This window comes from Grampus griseus, assembly GCF_964374135.1.
Source record: "Grampus griseus genome assembly, chromosome: 8".
NCBI lineage: Eukaryota > Metazoa > Chordata > Mammalia > Artiodactyla > Delphinidae > Grampus > Grampus griseus.
This window is the reverse complement of record NC_139002.1, coordinates 70,058,066-70,078,604: the sequence shown is the minus strand read 5'-3', so window position 1 is coordinate 70,078,604 and position 20,539 is coordinate 70,058,066. Positions and strand designations below refer to the sequence as shown.

Here is a 20,539-nt window from a genome sequence, read left to right as displayed (position 1 = left end):
CTGCAGTGGTTTCAACTGTAACCTCTGGAAATCAGCACCTGTGTTTGCCACTGTCTATTTGTGTGACCTTGGACTTCACTTCTCCATGCCTCTGTTTCCCTACATGTAAAGTGGAAATGATAATGGGGTCTAGCCCTGTGGAGTTGTCCTGAAGAGTAACTGAATTAATAGGTATAAAGCACTACCTTGGAACATCATCTGGCTCATAGTCATCCCTCAAAATATGTCTATTATTATTATTATTGCTATCAAATAGGAAGACAATTTGAAATGAACCAACCGGGTCTTGAAACAAGTGTATCCAAAATATGTCTTTAATCTTAATGAAGTTCACAAATGGCACAATATTGACATTTCTTTAAACAAATTATACAACCATGTTCTTAGACAATAAAGCATAGCATCACCATTACCATGTGTCCCCAGAGGCCATAGAGGCAGTGATTTAATGTCCCCCTAAGATTTGCCAGAGCTGCCATGGTCAACAGGACAGCTTTCAAAGAACCAATTTGCTACCAGATAAGCTAATGAGAGATGCCATCACATTTACTGCACAAAGAATCAAATATAAAAAAGATGCACAAGAAATATGGAATTAGCTTATTTTGCATTCAGTTTCATTCCTTTCAAGTGACAAAGGTGCTTTTTTTTTGATATCTATTAGGATGCAAACATGTATATCTTCCTTGGGGCCTCCTCACCAAGTTGTTGTCAACAGAAGTTAATAGAAGTGGTGAGTTCAGCTTCCTGGTAACCTGAGATGAAAAAGAAATAAAATAAAAAAGAAGAGGAGGAGGAAGAGGAAAAGAAGAAGAAAGAGAATTAGGAGAATCAGAAGGACAAGAAGAAAATAATCACAATTCTTACTGAAAGAACACAAATTTATAAAAGTGCTTCTTCAACTGAACACTATTTATAAATTATGGATATGAGATGTAAGCAAGCTTTGAAGGCAAATGATAAGCAAACAATTCAATGGTAACTATTAATATTAGCGGTAGTATTATGATTATAGCCCTCTGGTCTGAATCTGTGAATACTGATCAAGAGTTGAGTACTTTCTGAAACTGGGTTCATTAATGACAAGTGGCCCGGGCTAAGATTTGCAAGGCCCTACCTTTCTAAATACAGCAAGTTTTTTTTTTTTTTTCTCTTTTCTCAGAAAGATGACACTGCATCTCTGCAGCCTGTCCTAGTGCTCTGATTTCAAGCTGAGTTGTAGAAGGAACTCACTAACTCAAGAAGAATAATGTAAGTGGAGAGAAGGGATCTGCAGCTAGGTCCAGTGGGTTTCAAAATGTGGGTCCTAACCTCCAAATCCCTTCCCCTCCCATCTGACAGTACAAGGCAATCACCTTCTTCCCAGAGTCATTGCACTGCTCAGGCCTGAAGGTCCCTGCGGCGCCGGCCAAAGGCTTCAGACCCCACATCGGTGGGCACGAAGTTGCTCTTCACCACACCCCCAGATCTGCTCAGCAAGCCTGCCAGCCGATGGGTCACACAGGTGGCGGTGTTGCAGGACCTCTTCTGGGCAGTGATGCTGCTTTGCAGGATGGAGAAAAAGAGAAGGCCTGTCAGTGAGAGGCTGGGGCAGGAGCCTACCCCATAAGGCCTTCATAAAGAGAATTGTAGCTCTTTGACACACCACTTAAGAATAGGTGTTTCTCCTAAATGCAGTTATCAAAGCTGTTAGGGCAAATGGCCTGGCGGCCTTTGCTAGAAGCCCTGCCCAAAGATTTTCACAAAAAAATCCAGTTCTAAGCCATGTGGCAAGTGCTAAAACCCTATACTTATCACTCCTTACATATGCCCACCCCAACATGTAAGGAGCATATAGACGCCATACCCTAGCCACGAGCACCAACAAAACCACTTTCCATAGAAAAATGAAAATTCCCTGAAGTCTTACCTGGAAGAGGCTCAGAGCACAGGGTTTGCAGCATCGTCCCTCAGAAATGCTTACCTGCTCCTCAGCACACCTGTTCTCGTTGCTGGAGCTGGTTCACGGGGACCCTCACCAAGTCCTGCATCCTACTACCCTAAGGCTAAGGCTACTTTCAAGCATAGGCCCTGGGCACTCTCAGGCCTGGGACAGGGACCAGAATAATGACCACCAAAGTGCAAATCCTTTTAGAAAATAGGTTTATTCATCAATGATGAGGCATGAGGGATGAAGCAGGAATTGGACGGCTCTGCCCATGACATTCTCTGGTATCTCAGAAGCTTCCCTCACTCTCTTATCTCTAACCTTGTCTGTGAGTCCTGCTCTCTTTCTTTCCATCCTGTGGTCCCCAGCATTCTCTGTCATAAGCAAAGCTACCAATACCAGCTTGAAGAGCAATCCAGGCAAAATCTGCATGCATTAACTTCATCCATGGGAGCAAGAAAGGAAATCAGGAAGGAGTGAGTGGAAGGAGTTCACTTGGCATCTTGGGGCACCCCAAAATGGGAGGAGCGGTCCCTCTCCAAGCTGCTGGCTATGTCACTTTTCTTGCCAGGTGTTTCAGGCCCGAAGCCCATGCCAGAGAATCTATGAAAGTTGTTCAGGTCCTTCCAGTACGCGCTCAGCACACAGGTACTCAGATTACTGCACCGCTTAGCTCTGGAGCCATCCAGGCTGCAGGGAAAAGACATGCCAGACAAAACCATGCACCAGAGCTGCCCCTGAGGGCAGTCATGCAGAAGGTTAGACCCAGGAGGGGGTGCCTGGAGCAGAGAGACGAGAGGGGCAGGCAGGAGGGTGGCTCACGCATCCTCCATTAGGAGAACTCAGCGGTTCGCTGAGCCAGGGCAGTGCGGGGGAGGGCTGTGGTGAGGAAAGGGTGACCTTTTCTGGCATTCCACATGCTGCTCAGTCCTTCATGCTCTGCAGAGAGGTTCTCAGGGTGAATGCAAGTGCAACATGTGACTCTGCTGGTGTGAGCTCCAAGCTCAGGGTGCACAGGGAGGTGCGACTGGGGAGGGGTGTCTGGCCCCATGAGAACATGCACATCTCCACAGATTCTACACATCTAAAGGCCCTGGACCTACCTCAGACACTGCTCTACCTGACCCCACCCTCTGCAAGGCCTTTGGCTTCACCTTGCAAATGTGCAATGAAGGTGCCTTGCAGGTGTGAAAGAACAACACACACAGGTTAAATTTCTAAGACATCCAGAGCTATAACAGCCCATCCCCTGGCTTCACACTTACCAGTCCTAACTCATCCAGTGCTGGGTGTTCTCCTCAGTCAGGCAAGACCAATTCCCAGAGTAAGTGATTCCACACCTCCCCATTTAATTTCCTAACAGCTTTCAGGAATGGATCTTTTTAATGTGTCTAACCACAGTCCCTCCAGTTGCATGTGGACCTCTGTCTTCCACGTAGGCTGAGAATGACTGAGTCCCAGGTCCTGGCGAACAGGGACAATCTGCTGAACTCTTGGCCCGATGCGGTCTCTCCTACCTCTCTGGGATATGTCCTCGTGAATATGCCAGGGCTGGGTGCTGAGCCTTACCTGGAGTCCTCCGTCTCCTGCTCCGGCTCATTGGTCTTGCTCTGCACATAGGCCTTCACCAGTGCAGCCAGCAGGAGGCGCCCTTCCTTCTCACTGAGTGCCCCGGGATCTGGGAGGGTCTCCAAAGCAGACCTGGAGAGAGGAAGTACACCCAACACAGACTCTAAGTCCCTGCCTGCCTCCTTCCCAGGATAAGCAGCCAGGCTTCCTGGTCTCCGTGGCTTATCCCTGAGGATGTGGCTCTCCTGACTCCCAGCCCACAGGGCTCAAGCCCAGTGTACACCTGAGGGTGTTGATTCACTGTGAGCCTCCCGCTGCTGTGACTTCAGAGGCACAGAACCGCCTGATCCCAGGGGCAGTGGAAGGGGAATGCTCTCGTGGCTTCAGGCTGTCTCACCTGAGTGGTGTTGCCTCGAGACTGCCTGCCTGGCACAGGACCAAGATGCTGAAAGCCAGGAAGGGGGAGGACTTCCCGAAGCCCATGATGCCTCTCTGTAAAGGGAGAATGACGTTACCACTGCACCAAGACCAAGCACCGCCTGGAGCCCACAGACCCAAGTTCCAGTCCGGCCCGGCCTCTGCCACAACTGCCTTGAGAATTCGGGCAGGTTACCCCGCCTCCCCACGGCTCAGTTCGGTTCATTTGCCAGATGGGCTGCTTTGAATCTCAAAATATACATTACACTGAATCGCATGGTACAGCAGAAACAGGTGTCCTGGGGTGAGGGTGGGGGATTCCGGTTTTGTCCCGTGGAAAGCCAGGAAAAAGCCATGCACATGCACATAAATCCACACCTTCTGCCCTATGCAGAAACCAAGCGAGAACCCACCCTTGCTGTGGACTGTGCCTGTCTTCATAGGGACTGAGAAATCTAGGACCACCTTCACCTCCTCTGGACTTTGCCACCAACAGTTGGGAAAGGAAGGCAGTAAGGGTAAACTGGAAAGGAGCGCTAATCTCTCAGTCTGTGGGTTTGGGTTGGGGATCATTTAACGTGCCGGTTACTGGCGTCTCTCGGTTCTGCCCGAACAGCCAGCCTCTGCTGAAGCGCAGTTTAGCAGCAGGTGCTGGGCGCCAGCTCAATGTTCTGGCCGGCTGACTGCACTGCCCCAAGCCCGCGCCAATGCCCCAGGGACGCTTGCAGGCTGGAGGCGCCTCAGAGGAAGTTTCAGGGCTCAACCGTCCTGAGAACCAAACGTGATCCCTCGGGACACAGACTGCTCAGGGCACTCCCAGACCAAACTCGGGAAGAATCCTGCACGCAAAGGACTGGCACAAATGCAGGGGCTGCAGACCCAGGAAGGCTAGGAAGCTAGGGCTGGGCTCACGGAACTTCCAGCGCCCAGGCGAAGCCCTGGGGATGCTTGCGGTTCCACTGGAGCTAGTTAGAAGAAAACGAGCTGACAGCCCCAGTCTCCTGTCTTCTTCCAAGGGGAGAGACGGCTAGCAGCACCTGGCTATAGGTGGGCCGGGATGGCCGTGAGAAGCAAAGAGAGGCAGGCAGGCAGATGGGGCAAATTAGATGAACTATGCAGAGGCTGGTAATTAAGAGTGAGCAGAGTGGGAAGTTCTCACCTGGCGATTCGAGTTTCAGGAGAGCGCGAGATGCGGGTCCACCCGGATGGACAAAACGCCTGCTGTGGGCGTCTTCCCCGCGGAGCTCTCTGCTCTTATGCCACTGATGGGGGGCAGGGAGGTCCCCACGAGCCCGCGCGGCCAATCCAAAGTGGCCAGGAGCGACCCAGCTCCGATTGCGTCATTGCTCGCGCTCCGCACACCAGTCCACTAGGGAGGGGAACCATCCGCTCTGGCTGTCACTCGCAATGAGGTCATTGCTTGGGCAGCGGGAGGGCTCGGAGAGAGCGGAGAGACTTCGACGTCCAGAAAGTGGGAGGAAATTGTGTAGAGTTTGGTGTCACCGACAGTGAGGGGCCAGAGTTTCTCTTACTTTCTTTGTGCCTGAACTCCGGCCTTGCACTCCCTCCAGCCACGCCAGTAGGGACTCCGGCCTGGTCCCTTAGATTCTGAAGGGATCTCAGATGAAATAGACCACGGTGGAAGAAGGGGATGGTGGGGGGAAAAGGCCCTTAAAAAATTGATCCCTCTGGACCAACTGGGGTGATCTGGGATATCCTCCACTCCGTCCTCTCCTTCAACAGCGCCCTGGCGCCCAGGGCCCCGCAAAGTTGGTTTGCTGCCAGTCTGGCAACCTAGCCTCTTTCTTCTCGCTTCTCTGGGACGGGTAGGAGTGAAAGAGAGGACTCGCACTGTCTGCGCAGAGGGCTAGGCATTCCTCTCGTGCTCCCGAATTCTCGACTGCGGGTTCTGCATCCCCCACTCTAACCGGGGATCCTGCGCTGCGGCGCTGGAGTTGGTTTACACAGCTGTCCGGCGCCTCTGCCTTCTGTTTTCCAAGCTGCTGGGCCAGGACGCCTGTGTCCGGGTTTCCACCTGTCTCGCCCTACACCCCAGCCCCACTTCCCTGAAGCCCTTGATTGCAGAGCTGTCCGGGGTCAGCGCCTACCAACGGGGCAACCTTTGGACTTTCACACACGCGCCACTCGCAGCCACAGGCCGGCGGGTGCGCGTCCAGCGCTCACCTACCTGGACCCCAGCCACACGCTCTCCTTTCGCACTCACACACAGACACTCCGCAGATCGCCAGCACTCGCTGCAGCAGATGCGCCCTCACCAGCTGTTCGCAAAGGAGGGAGCTCGCATCCACCCATACCGACCTCGCCCAGATCCGAAAGCAGCCCCCCGAGTTTCTGCTTTCAGAAACAGGCAAGTTTTATATGCACAGGGGTACACACTGTCCCCCAAGCACGGACATAGACACAAGCACAGGCACGCGCACGGACTCTGCCTTTCCCTTTTTCCTTACGGAAAGCCGGGTCTGGAGTCCGCGCGGCGGGCGCCCGCGACACCAGGGAGCTGGGAGAAGATCCCAGCTCTGGCTGAAGGGGCGTACAGTGTCATGGGGGTAGAGGCAGTGCGGAAGAAGTGAAGGAGCGCAACCACCTTCAGGCCCTCAGGCTAGCCCTGCTGAACGTGGTAGCTGCGACCCCAAGTGCTCCCGCCGGGCCCTCCTGAGCTCGCGAAGCCTCTCCGGAAGCCTCGCCCAGGGGTGCGGGGCAGGGAGCGAAGCCAGAGGCTGGCGGAATGTCCGCAGCTGGTGACGACCGTTTCTGCAGGTCAGAAGGGAGCTCAGGGACGTCTGTCTAGGCCCTCCGGGTCTTATTTTCTGTGGCAGAACCCCTCTTGCGGGCCGAAGACGGCCCTCCAGCACCTGGGCAACCGAAACTCCAGGTCACAGCCCCAAAGAATCCGGGCCGCCAAACCGGGCGACTCTTGCCGGGCCTGCTACCCCGGCGGGCAGAAGGCACAGAGGCTGCTTGACCCGGAGTCTCCCCTACCCCCGGGAACGCTGCGCCGCGCCGAGAAGGTGGCTGCGGGCTCTGGCGGCAGGAAGCAGGGCAGGAGGACTCCCAGGACCCCTGTAATCCCACACCAGAAAGCGCTGCTCTCGAAGCGGTTCCGCTGTAACAGTGGGACTGTCTCTCTGCGCCCCAATGGTAGGGCTCGCTTCCGGATGCAACCGGTGACACCGAAGCGGCCTTTACTTGAGGGCCCTTCTCCCAGAGCCCTGCAAATGTGAGGGGACACTCCTGCGTCCCTTTCCCGGACTCTGGACGGGGAAAGGGGCTGCCAGGTGGAAAGGCGCAGCTGGGAGATGACTAACGCCTCCGCCCTCTTCGCCGCCTCTTCCCGGACCACTGCCACAGTCTCTGAGGTCTGGCAGAGAGTAGAGCCCGTCCCAGCAGCTCTGGGCAGCACCGCTCCCCAGAGAGGACCAGCGCAGCGGGCGGGGTAGGAGAGAAGGTCCGGAAGGCCCCAGAGCTTGGGCCCCACGCTCCCTAGCCTCCTCCAAGTTATCTGTGGCGAGCTGAGCGGGGAAGCCCGCAGAGAGCGCAGGAGTCGCGTTTGGGCTTTGGCTTCCCAAGAGGCCCCAAAATATGAATTTAGGGGTAACTTTGAACTCTTGGGGCTAAGGACTGAAAAGCTGACAGCCTCTCCAGAGACTCTGTCTGTGTCATTAGAACTTTTCTGAAGTGTTAGGACCGACAGCCTTGCTGCCACCTCTAGCGGGGCACAATCCCCGGCGGCGCCTTCCACTCCAAAGGCACGCGATGCGTAGCCCACAATCCGAGCAGAGCTCCTGCCTGGGGTAAAGTTGGTGAAAGTTTCTATAAAAGCTGCAGAGACTCGGATCCTTGCGCTCTGACAAGAAAGAGGAGTGCGCACCCGGACCAGGAAGCCCATCTTCACACAAATTGTCCTGGTACTGCGCTTCCAATGTCTTCTTGGAGACCCCGAAGGGACCGGCTATTTTAGCACTGCGTACCCAGAATTATTTAACCTAATCTTCCTCCACTAGTGTCTTTGCACAGTGTTTGGAGCATAGTAGGTGCACAGCAAATGTTCGGTGACAGGGGAGTGAGGGAGGGGACGATGAATGAACAGTTCCAAGAGTTCATTCCCTTAAGAGTCAGCAGTAAATTCACAGCCAAGGTGAATTGCACCCAGTTTAGATCCATTAGATGGAAAAGCAGATTGCTGATCCAAAGACGCACCTCTTTTTATTTCATAAAAGGAATCAGTGTCATGGTGAAAACTTTCTGGAATCTAACGTGAGAGGAAGGGCTTCTCTTCTGAACTCCAGCTTGAAAAGCAAAATAAGGCATTTTTCCTCAACCCATCCTTTATTATATTTGTGACATAATGGAAGAAAAAGTCAATAAAATGTGTTTTCTAAATCGAGAAAATTACATTTTGATTTTCCTGGAACTGTTCTGAGCTTCAAGGCATCCCCAGTCTAACTAGCATGAGGATTTACAGCGAATGGTTTCCCAGGAATATCTTTTGCTTTTAAATTGTCTCAAATGTTTCGATGCTTGGTTTAACTAGTTTATGTACTTAACCTTTAAATTTTGAAAATGATTGTCATTAAATTGTAGAGAGAAAGATTCCATGTACTGTAGCTTCTGAAGTTTATTTTTATTTGCTTTAACTTACTCTCTGCTTTCTTTACAAATTTCTTTGGAGAAATATTCCTTAGGGGAAAGTTTTATTCACTCAATGAATATTTATTGAGGACCTACTATGTGCCAGGCATTGTTCTAGGCACTAGCAACTCACAGTGAATGAAACAAAAACCCCTGCCCTCCTGATGCTTATATTACAGTGGTGTATTTAACAAGAGTCCTTGTATATCACCCTCCACCCAAATAAAACACATACCTATCCTTGCACCCTTTCATTATAGTAATATCATCTATTTGTCAAATAGATATTCAGTGTTTATATTATGAAGACCATGTACAGACTAGCTGAGCCACATATTGTACTTTGATTACATTTCTTTGTATGTTTTGTTTTTAGTTAGTAATTCCCTCTCTTTTCATTTGTTTAATTTTCTTTCTGCCCATCACCTGTTTATTCCTTTTCCTAGGTCCTACTTGTCCCTCATTCTTGGTTTACTACCTCACTTTGGTGGAGCAAACTCAACATTATATGATAGATTTTTCCGGAAATAGAATTCTAAGTTGGAAATCATTTGTGTTCAGAATTGTGAAAGTATTCTCTATTTGTCTTCTATTTCCAGTGTGACTGTTGAGAAATCCATTTCTATTTTTTATAAGTTCTCTTCCTCTCTCTCTTTCTCTCTCTCTCTTTCTCTCTCTCTCACTCTCCCTCTCCTTCCCTCCCTCTCCCTCTCCCTCCCTCTGTTCCAGTCTTCTAAAATACCATGATGTTTTGCCTTGGTGTGGACTATTTTTATTTATTGTTCTAAGTACTGGGAGAACACTTGCAATAAGAAAATTCGTGTTCTTCAATTCAAGGAAATTTTCTTGCTTTATTTCTTTGATAATTTTCTCTCTCGGTTCAACTTTCTGGGAGATTTTTTTTTTCAAATTTATATTGTTTTTAAATTCTTTTGATCATATTTTTAACTTCCAATAGCTTTTTAAAAATTCTGTGTTACTTTTTACATCCTCCTGTTTTTATTTCATGGGTGCAACATCGTCTTCTAGCTCTCTGAAGCTGTTAAACATAGGTTGTTTGTTTTGTTCTTCTCACTTTAGAGACTACCCGCACATTTCTAGTTCCCCCTAGCTGCTGATTTATATTTCAGAGGGAAGTAATAACATGCTCATCAGAAGATGAGGATGGCAGAGTTGTCCATCGATGGACCTGAATATAGAATGATTAGATGAGAAGCAACCTTGTCATTTTATTGGGGGAGGGGGGGCTAAACTATGAAATGAATAACTGTAAGTCTTTTCCCTTGGCTTTTCATTTGTCCTAAGAGGACTCCTGCAAGGGTCAGTGGGATGGGGGTTGTGGGGTGGAGTATAAGCCAATAAGTAATAAAGGAGGCTGGGAGTTTTACCATTCATTATGGTAATCCTGCAGTCTTTTCTGACACCTAGTCATCTAACTACATAGGATATAGAAGGAAATCTTGGGTCTAACTACTCCTTTTAAAGGCTTGCAAACACTCCAATTTTCAACCCATCTTATAACACCACCAACAGAAGCAACCAATTCCTCAGAGCCCTGAGCTTGTCTGGGGTCCTTGCTTCTTGATGGCCTTCCCTGCCCTACTAGAGTTTGCACTAGAAATGTATGTCTCTACACAGCTTTCTCTTCTGCTAAGCCAGTTAAGAAGACTGGCTGAAGGGTAGGAGATACAGACAGTCATTGCAGAACCCTCAAATTACATTCAATCCACTGGACGCTCGACTCAACTGAGTCCCACTCCCCATCACAGGCCACCAGCCGGGAGGCTTCTTCCTCCAAACCCCAGAGAAATAGAGATGCCAACATCTAACCCACAGAAGTCCCTTCTTAGAGAATATTTTTAGAGTTGTCTGTGCCTTCCAGAGAATGAGCAAAGCATGGTGGCCCAGACCCAAGCTGGTCACTCTGAGAGATGGACAGTGAATGACGTCAAGGAATTACTCAGGTTGGGTTCCTCTGAGATGATTAAAATTCTTTCTTGGCTCAGACTCACAGGACCCAAATTGACTCTCTCCTCCCTGTCTGAAAGCATTGTTCCACACTGCAAAGAAAGTAGAAATACAGGTCCTTAAAACTTTCTTGTAAAGCTAATTAGAGTCAAAGCTCCTGCAGTCAACACTCTCAGAATAATGAGAGTTTTAGCTAAAGTAAATTCCCAGGTAACTGAAACATACTCTAAATGGAAAACACACATTTTTAAAAGCCATTTTGGATGGAAACCCTTTTAAAATGCATGACATGCTCCTCTTAACCTTCTCTGGATGACTCACAGCCGTCATCAAGAGAACATCAGTCACAGTGTTGCATCCTATGTCAGGGCCTGAATTAGTTGGACTGTTTACCTCCACACCTGCTGACTCCAACTTCTGTGCTTTTGAGCTCTTGGTCCATTGTTTTCAGTTAGCATATTAGTTATTCATATTCAGTTGACTATGAGATCCTCTTAGTCAGAATCTCAGGATCACATTTTTGGGTTGTGATGGTTTCTTCTGGTCACCGTTAATATATCTGCCTCTAGCCCCAGGCCCAGTCTACCTGAATTTTCACCTGCTAATTCAACATCATCAGGAAAACGATAGACACATGTTCAGTAGAACTGGCTGGAGCAAATCAGAAGGAGGAGGGTTAAGGGAAGGATCTGAGTGTCTCTCTTATGAGTAATGGTAAAGAGCTCTAATGCATTTTCCTGGCCCTTTTTCTGGCCCTCAACTATGTCTTCTATAGAGGGTGTTTCTGGATAAGTGAGTGTTTCTATAATGTTAAGGAAGTTTGAGACAGACCATAAGTTTAAAAGAGGGTCTTGTATAACAGTGCTGTCCAATAGAACTTTCGGCAACAATGGGAATATTCCAAATCTATGCTGCCCAAGACAATAGCCACAAGCCACATGTGGCTCTTGAGCACACGAAATATAACCAGTGCAACCAGAGAGCTGAATTTTAATTTGTTTTAATTAATTGAAATGTAAAGAGCCACATTTAGCCAGTGGCCACAGTACTGGATGACAATCTATAGTACAGAGTAGTAGATAAATGCACAGATTCTGGAGCCAGACTGCCTGTTGTTCAAATCCTGGCTCTCACACTTATTAGCTGTTTCACCATAGACAAATAGTTCAAAGTTTCTGCGCCTCAGGATCCTCCTTTGTAAAATGAATATAATCATATTGCTTATTTAATGGGGCTTTGTGAGGATTAAACAGGTAATAAACATAAAGTGCTTAGAACCGTGTATGGCAACTAGCAAGTGCTATAACACGTTAACCATTGTCTCACATTGGGTTTCTTCAGAGGCAGAACCCAAGACAAGAATTTGGGTATAAACCATTTATTTGGGAGTTGTACCAGTAAGGGAACAGGGAAATGAGACAGGGAAGGGAAGATAACCATTATAGAGTATGATAATAAGCAGGTTACTGCTGCAGGTAATTGAGGCTTTATCCTGCTGGAGATCCTCCAGAACACTTTAGAGAGAAAGCCTCAGAATTATTCCACCCCGAAAAATGGTAAGTTATTTATCCACCAACTCCAGTCCATCACCAGTTTAGGGGTGCTCCCACAGGTGCTAACTCCCTAGCACATCTTGGCCAGTCCTGCATGGCCAGGCTTCTGTGGCCTGAGAAAATTCCCAGATAGAGAGTCATAGGTGCTTGCAGTAGAAAGCTATAGGTACAAATGGGAATAGTAAAGACTGATGAGGCACTAAGACCGTCTGCTATAGCCCATTTTATTATTATAAAGAGTCTGCCACTGCTTAATGACCCTCCCTAGAAATAGGCAAGAATAAGTTTGCCATCCATACTGTGTTGTGATAGATTAGCAAACAGGCTGTGATACGCTGATGTCACTTTGTCAACTATTCCCACCCATCTGACTCATAAGGTCTTTGCTCAGAGTATTTAGAAAGCCTTTCATGGTGCCTGAGTCTTAGGGTCCATTAACTTCAGCGCCTATTTCATCAGTAAGCAAACACCAGAAAAACCAGTACCCTCTAGTCTCTTGCAGCAATAACTCAAACACACACAGAAGCCCTTCCACTCAAAAGAAAACATAAAGGACACGCTGCCAAAGACTCATTAATGCTGGATGAACTTGGGGCAGTGGGGGGAGGGGAGATTCCAATCCTGATTTATTAGTTTTCATGACTTGGTTTGTTATTTCTTGTTGAACAGACCCTATTTTCTCATACCTAGCATCTTAGAAATTTCCTTGGCCAAGAAATTACTGGGGCATATCTTCTGTTTATCGTTGAAGATAATTATATCAGGCTTTTTTCGTGTATGGGTGTTCTCAGCTCGCTATCTTGATAGGTTAAAATTAAATTTTCATACTCACTCCTGAAAGGCTGGAGGACTGGGAGATGGCAGAATGTCTCTTAGCAATAATGCTAGTTGTTAACATCTGACTCTGTATTCATCAGGGTGCTTAGTTGTGTATAACAGAATTCTCCAAGCTAATTTAAACAGGACAGTACTTGTTACAAGGTATTGAGTAGCTTACAGAATTTTTTAAAGGGCCAGAGAATCAGGTCCAGATGCCACACACCCAAGAATAATACATCCAGGAGAAACTAATCATCCCACGGAAATGTAGTGGGAAGTCCATTGCTGCTCACCTATATCAGTTTTGACTCCAGGGAATTCCATGGTTGCCCCAGAATATCCAGTTTCCTCTCATACAGCCAACATCCTAAAATGTTCACTTCTGCCCTCCAAATGAATTATGAATGCCTCTGATTGCCAGTGCCTCTGATTGCCTAAATTTTGTGTGGAATTCTCACTCCAAGAGGACCTGAGAAGAAATGTTTTTAATGTTCTAATCTCTGTAAAAAGGCTTGCAAGAAGGGGTTCAATGGGAATTGAGTAAATCACATATACCTTCATTTGGATGTCTAATAAGCCTCTCTACCTAACCATGTCCAAAAAGAATTTTGGTTTTTTTTTTCTGTCCAAATCTCTTCTTCCCTCACTTTTACCCATCATAGTAAACGGCAGCACAAATAACTCAGTGGATTCAGCTCAAAATGTAGGTATCATTCTTAATTCCTCCTTTTCCTTCATCTGTATCTAATCCAGCGATTAGATATATTAACTATTACTCTACTCCTGTTTACTCTCCCACCCTAAAAATATCCCAAATCCAACCATTTATCTGTCTCCACCAATATCTTAGTCCATTCAGGCAGCTGTAACAAAATAATAACAGACTAGGTAGCTTATAAACAACAAATTTATTTCTCACAGTTCTGGAGGCTGAAATCTGAGATCACAGTACCAACATGGTCAGGGGATGACCCTCTTCCAGGTTGCAGACTTCTCATTGTATCCTCACATGGAAGAAGGGGGCAAGGGAACTCTCTGAGGTCTCTTTAATGGGCACATTGATTTCATTCATGAAGGCTCTGCCCTCATGAGCTAATCACCTTCTCAAGTCCCCAACTCCTAATACTATCTCATTGAGCATTAGAAGTTCAACATATGAACTGAGGGGTGGGGAGAGATAAATAAACATTCAGACCATGGCAACAAGGGACCATAGTCCAAGCCACCATCATCTCTTGCCTGAACAATTCCAGTAGTCTCCTAACTAGTCTCCTGGATTTGACTGTTGGCTCTGTAATTCCTTCTCCACATAACTCTCAGAGTGATCTTTTAAAAGCATAGATCAGGGCTTCCCTGGTGGCGCAGTGGTTGAGAGTCCGCCTGCCGATGCAGGGGATACGGGTTCGTGCCCCGGTCCGGAAAGATCCCACATGCTGAGCAGCGGCTGGGCCTCTGAGCCATGGCTGCTGAGCCTGCGCGCGTCCGGAGCCTGTGCTCCGCAACGGGAGAGGCCACAACGGTGAGAGGCCTGCGTACCGCAAAAAAAAAAAAAGTAAAAGGCATAGATCATACTGGGTCACTCCTCTTCCTACAACTCTCCAGTATAGTTAGGATAAAAAATTTAAATGCTTTTCCATAGCTTTAAGACAGACATGGTCTAGCTCCCATCAATCTTGCCAGCACCCTCTGGTACCAGTCTCCCCTCACCTGTATACCCACACTGGACTTTTTGGAAGTCTTAGAACTAACACACCAAGACCTTTTCCACTCCAGAGCTTTTGCACTTGCTGGTTTCTCTGTCTAGAAAAGTCTTCCTTATCTGTCAATCCTCCCCTTCTATGACACCACACAATACACACACACACACACACACACATGCACGCGTGCACACACACACACATCACCATCACTACTACCACCACTACTTTTGATGGCTGGCTCCTTATCACTCTTCAGTTTTCAACTTAAAATCAAATGTCACCTACTTAAAAAAGACCTTCCACAACCAACCTATCTAAAGAAGTCCCTCCAGTCTCTTTATGACATCAACCTGTATAACTTCCTTTACAGAACTTACCACTCTCTGAAATTATCTCTGTAATCTACTTATTTGTATATTATTGTCTTCTTTCGCTAGAAAGTAAGGTTTTTGAGAGCAGTCTCCTTGAATATCTTGTTCACCACTGTATCTCCAGTACCTGGAACAGTGCCCAGCACAAAGGCTGGATGTGATAAACATCTGAAGAATCATGGATGTATGTGAATGCTTACTCTGCAACACTTAGCAGTATGCTAAGAGCTCTACTTAGATCATTTTACATAATCCTTATGTATTAATCTGGCTTCTCCAGAGAAATAGAATCAATAGGAAATTACATACACAACATATTTACTATAAGAAATTGACTCACATGATTAGGGAGTCTGAGAAGTCCAAGATCTACAGTCGGGAAGCTGGAGACCCAGGAGAACAGATAATAGAGTTCCAGTCTGAGTCTGAGTCTGAAGACTAAAGTCCCAGCTCACAGACAGCCAGACAGAAAGAAAGAATTTTTCCTTATTCAGCCTTTTATTCTTTCCAGGCTTCAATGGATCGGGTGAAGCCCACTCACACTGGGGAGGGCAATATATTTAACTCAGTCTGTGAATTCAAATGTTGATCTCATCCTCACAGACACACCCATAAATAATGTATAACAAATATCTGGAAACCCTGTAGCCCAGTCAAGTTGATACATAAAATTAACCATCACACCTAATAACAACCCTGTGAAGTAGATACTGTTATCCTTGCTACCCATTTGAAAAACACAAGGATGGAAAAATTAAGTACTAGCCTAATGTCACATCTAGTAAGCTTAAGGGCAGGATTTAAGCATAGACAGTCTGACTCCAGAGCCCACATTTTAAATATTTATGTTTATTTGCCTCTCTCATAGCAATTATACACATTCAAGGAAGCAGGAAGCTCTTGATAAATGGTCCCCTGAGATCACCCATGTCAAACAGGCCTGGAGAGTAGAGTGAACTGTAGGCAGCCCCAAACATCTCCCCCAGGTACCCAGCCATAATTGTTACAGAAGGCTCTTGGGGGACCGTATTAACTCCCTTATAGACCATCACATTCCTTTGATCATTTCTTTTCATCCCTTCAGTATATCTGAAGACCATAACAGCACCCTACAACTTTTCAGAGAGTGTGCCTCCAGTCCCAAGACCAGAGCCCAGTCTCTCCTTAGTTGACTACTTCTCCACAGTGAGTAAATTGCATAGGTCAGAGGTGATGTCTGTCTTCCAGAATTGAATGAATGACTGAACTATCAGGTGCATGAATCAGAGTTGACCAAAACACTTGACCTAAGGGCAGCAGATGTGATATCCCAACTGAAACCAGGTACCAATCCTGAGAAGGCAGAGATGACATACTGTACAAATTTCTGTTTAGAAATGGACATTGCTTAGAACAGTGCCTGGCACCTAGCATATATTTGTAAAATGAACAATAGTGGTATAACTACTCTTTTTGCTTTTTTGTTAGTTTGTTCTGTTTATTCATTATCACCACTGTCTTGTTAGATCATCGATGTTTTTGGACATCCAAGTTTGTGATCTGGAGTTAGGGAAAATTGCATTGTTTTATATAATAGAGGGATAAATAAATTAAAGTTCCCTTAGGGCAGTCTGGAAGCAATGGGTGAAAGGAGAAAGAGGAAACAGCTGAAGCCCCAGAACTCACAGGGGGTGAAGAGCAAGGGAGAAACTCTTCTTGGTAGTTAAGGGATAAGGTGAGGGACAAAAGAATTGAAGACAACAAAAATGCCTAATATGAAAATTTAGCCTATTTACCTATCAAGCTGTGATGTGACTTATCCTTTTACCCCCATATCTTTAATAAAGTTGATTATAATCTTTTCTGTTTTGTTGGTCTGGAGTTTTTTGAGGAAATCAAGGAAGGTATTGAGTTTTTATCTCAGAGTCCACATGAGGCAGAATCAAAGACAGCACACACAGAAGCTGGAACCGAGAGATAATAAGGCATGAAATAAGGGTTTGAGCTGACTATCTTGTAAGGGGTTGGTAGACCTCAGCTCAGATCTGGGCTACACCAGCATTGGGACAGCCACTCAGTGAATGGATTTCTCTAGATTATGGCCTTCCATCAGTAGAAATGGGAGTCTTCCTCTACCCTTCTGCCTCATGAGATCCCATTGGAAGTTGTTCACTGAAAAATCTTCATGCCATTGCATCAACCCCCTTGAACTCACTGTGCCTGGCCCCAGCTCAGCTGTGACTCACCAGTAGCTCATAGCAAAAGAAATCCAGTAGAGGGCAAAGCTCTTACCTTCCTTATTAAGAGCCTCTATGTTCTCATGCGTCATTTGGTAATTGAGATTGTCAATTAGTCACCACATCTCTGGTTCTCATTTTCCTTTCTTCCAACTAAACTCAACCGTCAGCCCACACAATGGAAGTCAACAAAATGAGGTAACAGCTTTCTATGTGAGTCACTGTGGGTGACTCTGAGAGCACTGTGGGGCAAGTAGCCAGAGTCCAGGCAAGCGTTTCAGCCATCCAAGAACTGGCACGTGGCCCAAGAAACACTCTCACCTGATGACGGACTGGTGGGATGAGTCTTGGAGGAAACAGTTCCCAACAGCAGGAGAAAGAGTCTCTTGGCTCATGCACAGCAATGCTCTTCTCGATTAAAAATGTTGTCATCATTCACAATGCAATGTGAAATCCTTTTTACAACGTGCTCACATTTCTACAAGTTTCCATCTACTCTGCATATTAAAGACAGGACCCTTCCATGAAAAGGTGGCATATCTAAGTTACTGCTCGGCCCAAACAGCTCTATATAATGGACAGAAAATGGCTTGCTGTCCCTCAAAGGGTAAATGCAAGGAGGGAGATTTCCATGAGCTATTTCTCTTTGCTGAGCACTCAGAGGAAAAGTATAAGTGGTTGGAAGAAGGCTTTGTTCTCTAAAAGACTTTTAGTTATTCCTGAGAAATCCCTCTGCTTATTCCCGGAGAGAGGTCATCTCTTACATGCTGTAAGGCAGACAGGGATCAGCAGCCAACGAGAGGTGCTCAGAGAGATTTCCAACTAATGCAGCCAGAGGAAAACTGCCAAAGCAGCAGAGCTCCTTAGGATAAAGAAATTGAAGGATATCTGGGGGGTGAAAATAAATCCTTTTTGAAAATGAAGGGATGCTATATATACAAATTGCCCTGTACCTCAAATTCTGAACAATGGTGTCACCAGGGCTGGCCGTGCAGACCAATGACACAAAGATCTTCTCAGATATGCTTGCTGGCCCTTTCCTCCAAAGGTATCTATCCTGTTTCCATCTCATTCTCATAGGATTTTCCTTAGGGGGCTCATAAAGATTTCACTTTAGTCATAATCCTGGTGGAACTGGGTTGGACCTTTGGGATAGAAGACCTCTGTACAGGGATTGGAGTAATACAACCTTTAGCTTGTAGTCAGAGACTGGCAGGAGAAAACTAGGTTGTCCAGCCTGGTAGTGTCTAAGAGGGCAGATTTTTAATTCCAGAAGCAATCAGCACTGAGTGTCAGATCTCACTGGTGAAACACAGTGATCAGGACTCCACAAGGGAGGGATCACTCAAGAGTCTGAGTCATAGTTCAAGCCATAGGGTCTGGATCTCACCCCAACACCCAACCAGAAGATTGGGGGAACTGGAAACCAAAAGCCCCCCCTTCCACTCTGAAGGTGCTGAAATGAGGTCGAGAGCTAGGCAGCTGACTTGTGGGGACCAACATATTTCAGGACTAAGTGTTGCGTCATAAGAGAAGTAGGGAGAGCACTAATTGGTACTAGATGAAACAGGGGTTCCTAGTTACAACTATCAGCAAAAAAAAAATTATGGTCTGCAGGGAGAGGATCTAAGAGGACCCTAATTGGAGTTGAGCAGCTGGCAAGTGGTCTGAGGAGCATGACAATTCCAGGCCCTCTAAGATGGTAGGACAGCCACTATTAAGATAAACTCTGTTTCTGACTTACTTCACTCTGTATGACAGGCTCTAGGTCCATCACATCTCTACAAATGACCCAATTTCAATCCTTTTTATGGCTCAGTAATATTCCATTGTATATACGTACCACATCTTCTTTATCCATTCCTCTGCTGATGGACAGTAGAAACTAACACAACATTGGAAAGCAACCATACTTCAATAAAAATTAATTTTAAGAAAAGATAAATTCTGCCATAGTGAGACTGTCTTACTATGGAAGATTTGCAATTAAAATAGACAGCCAGGGACTTCCCTGGGGGTCCAATGCTTAAGAATCTGCCCTCCCAATGCAGGGGACATGGGTTCAATTCCTGGTCAGGGAACTAAGATCCCGCATGCTGCACGGTGGGGCCAAAAAAATAGGCAGCCGGCAAATACAAGACAGGGGTTTGGCAATGGTTTTGTTGCAATTCTTAAAGAACTCTAGAACAAAACCCAAGAGACCCAAAAGACTAGAGTTCATGGTTGAATTTTAGATAGTTAAACAGGCAGTCAGGAGTTTTTGTTTTGTAAGTCTTGTCTACCCTTTCCTGTTCCATCCCCAATCTCATCCATTCTGTCTACCAATAATGCACTTTAGTCCCTGCACTTGGCACAGTTATATGTGTGTATTCACTTCAGAATGGGTAGTTCAACAGCAAAGCCAGAAGACAGCCTCACTCAGCTATTTCCCTGGGCAGGAAGTTCCTTTTGAGGTAGGGGCACTTATTATACCAATAACAATAGTAACAATAATATTGATAGCAACAATAGAAGATAACATGATTTCATACATCTAGGCTAAGTGCTAGCATTTGTTATCTATTGTATTAATCTTCACAGCATGTGTTATCTATTTTATAAATTTTCACAACAACCCTATGAGATATGGTCCGTTACCAGTTCCATTTTACAATTGAAAAAATTGAGACTCAGAAAGATTAAACAATTTCCCCAAGTTTCGATGGCTAGTAATTGGGATGTGACATATAAAGAAAACTGGCTCATTCAACACTCACTCCAGTTCTTCTCTGGTATAACATGCATCACAGAGCCTGGAAATTAGAAACAGCACTACCCAGGCACCCTCGGAACTGGACTCCAGGTGCAGCCTAGGGTCTCATGAGCAACACCTGGAGGCAGAAATGACTAGGGGGAGCCTCTCTGTGGTTTCTTCATGTGTTTCTTCTGGAGCAGCTGTGTAGGAATTCAGTTTCTGGTCCCCAACGTCACAGGTGCAGCAGCAGTAGAGGCAGCGGCATCCCCTGGAACAGACTTGTGGTGTGTTTGAGTGTTTCCCCAAGTTGTGTTCTTAGCTGGGCAGTAACCAGGCGTGTGGTTCCTTGGCCTCCCCAGTGTCTTCAACCTACCTAATCTCCCATAACAAACACGTTTCTGCTTAGAGTTAGAGTGAATTTTGTTGTCTACAACCAAAAAACCCTGAAAATTCACTGTGAGAGCAAGGATTCAAACCCCGGCCTGTCTGACTTGTAGCCCAGCACTTAACGTGGGTTTTTTTGGGGAGACAGGGACAATCTTTTTTTTTTTTTTTTTTTTGCGGTACGTGGGCCTCTCACTGTTGTGGCCTCCCCCGTTGAGGAGCACAGGCTCC

General features: G+C 46.5%; 1 protein-coding gene across 1 annotated transcript; it reads right to left on the bottom strand.

The window, feature by feature from the left end:
- Positions 1 to 1,380: 1,380 nt before the first annotated feature.
- CALCB (calcitonin related polypeptide beta) lies at positions 1,381 to 3,979 on the bottom strand (the record flags this gene model as incomplete). The annotated part of the gene is made up of 3 exons (XM_082660813.1): positions 1,381 to 1,540; positions 3,497 to 3,628; positions 3,894 to 3,979. 3 exons carry the CDS (start codon positions 3,977 to 3,979, stop codon positions 1,381 to 1,383), a joined length of 378 nt encoding a protein of 125 aa, XP_082516939.1.
- Between the last annotated feature and the right edge of the window lie 16,560 nt (positions 3,980 to 20,539).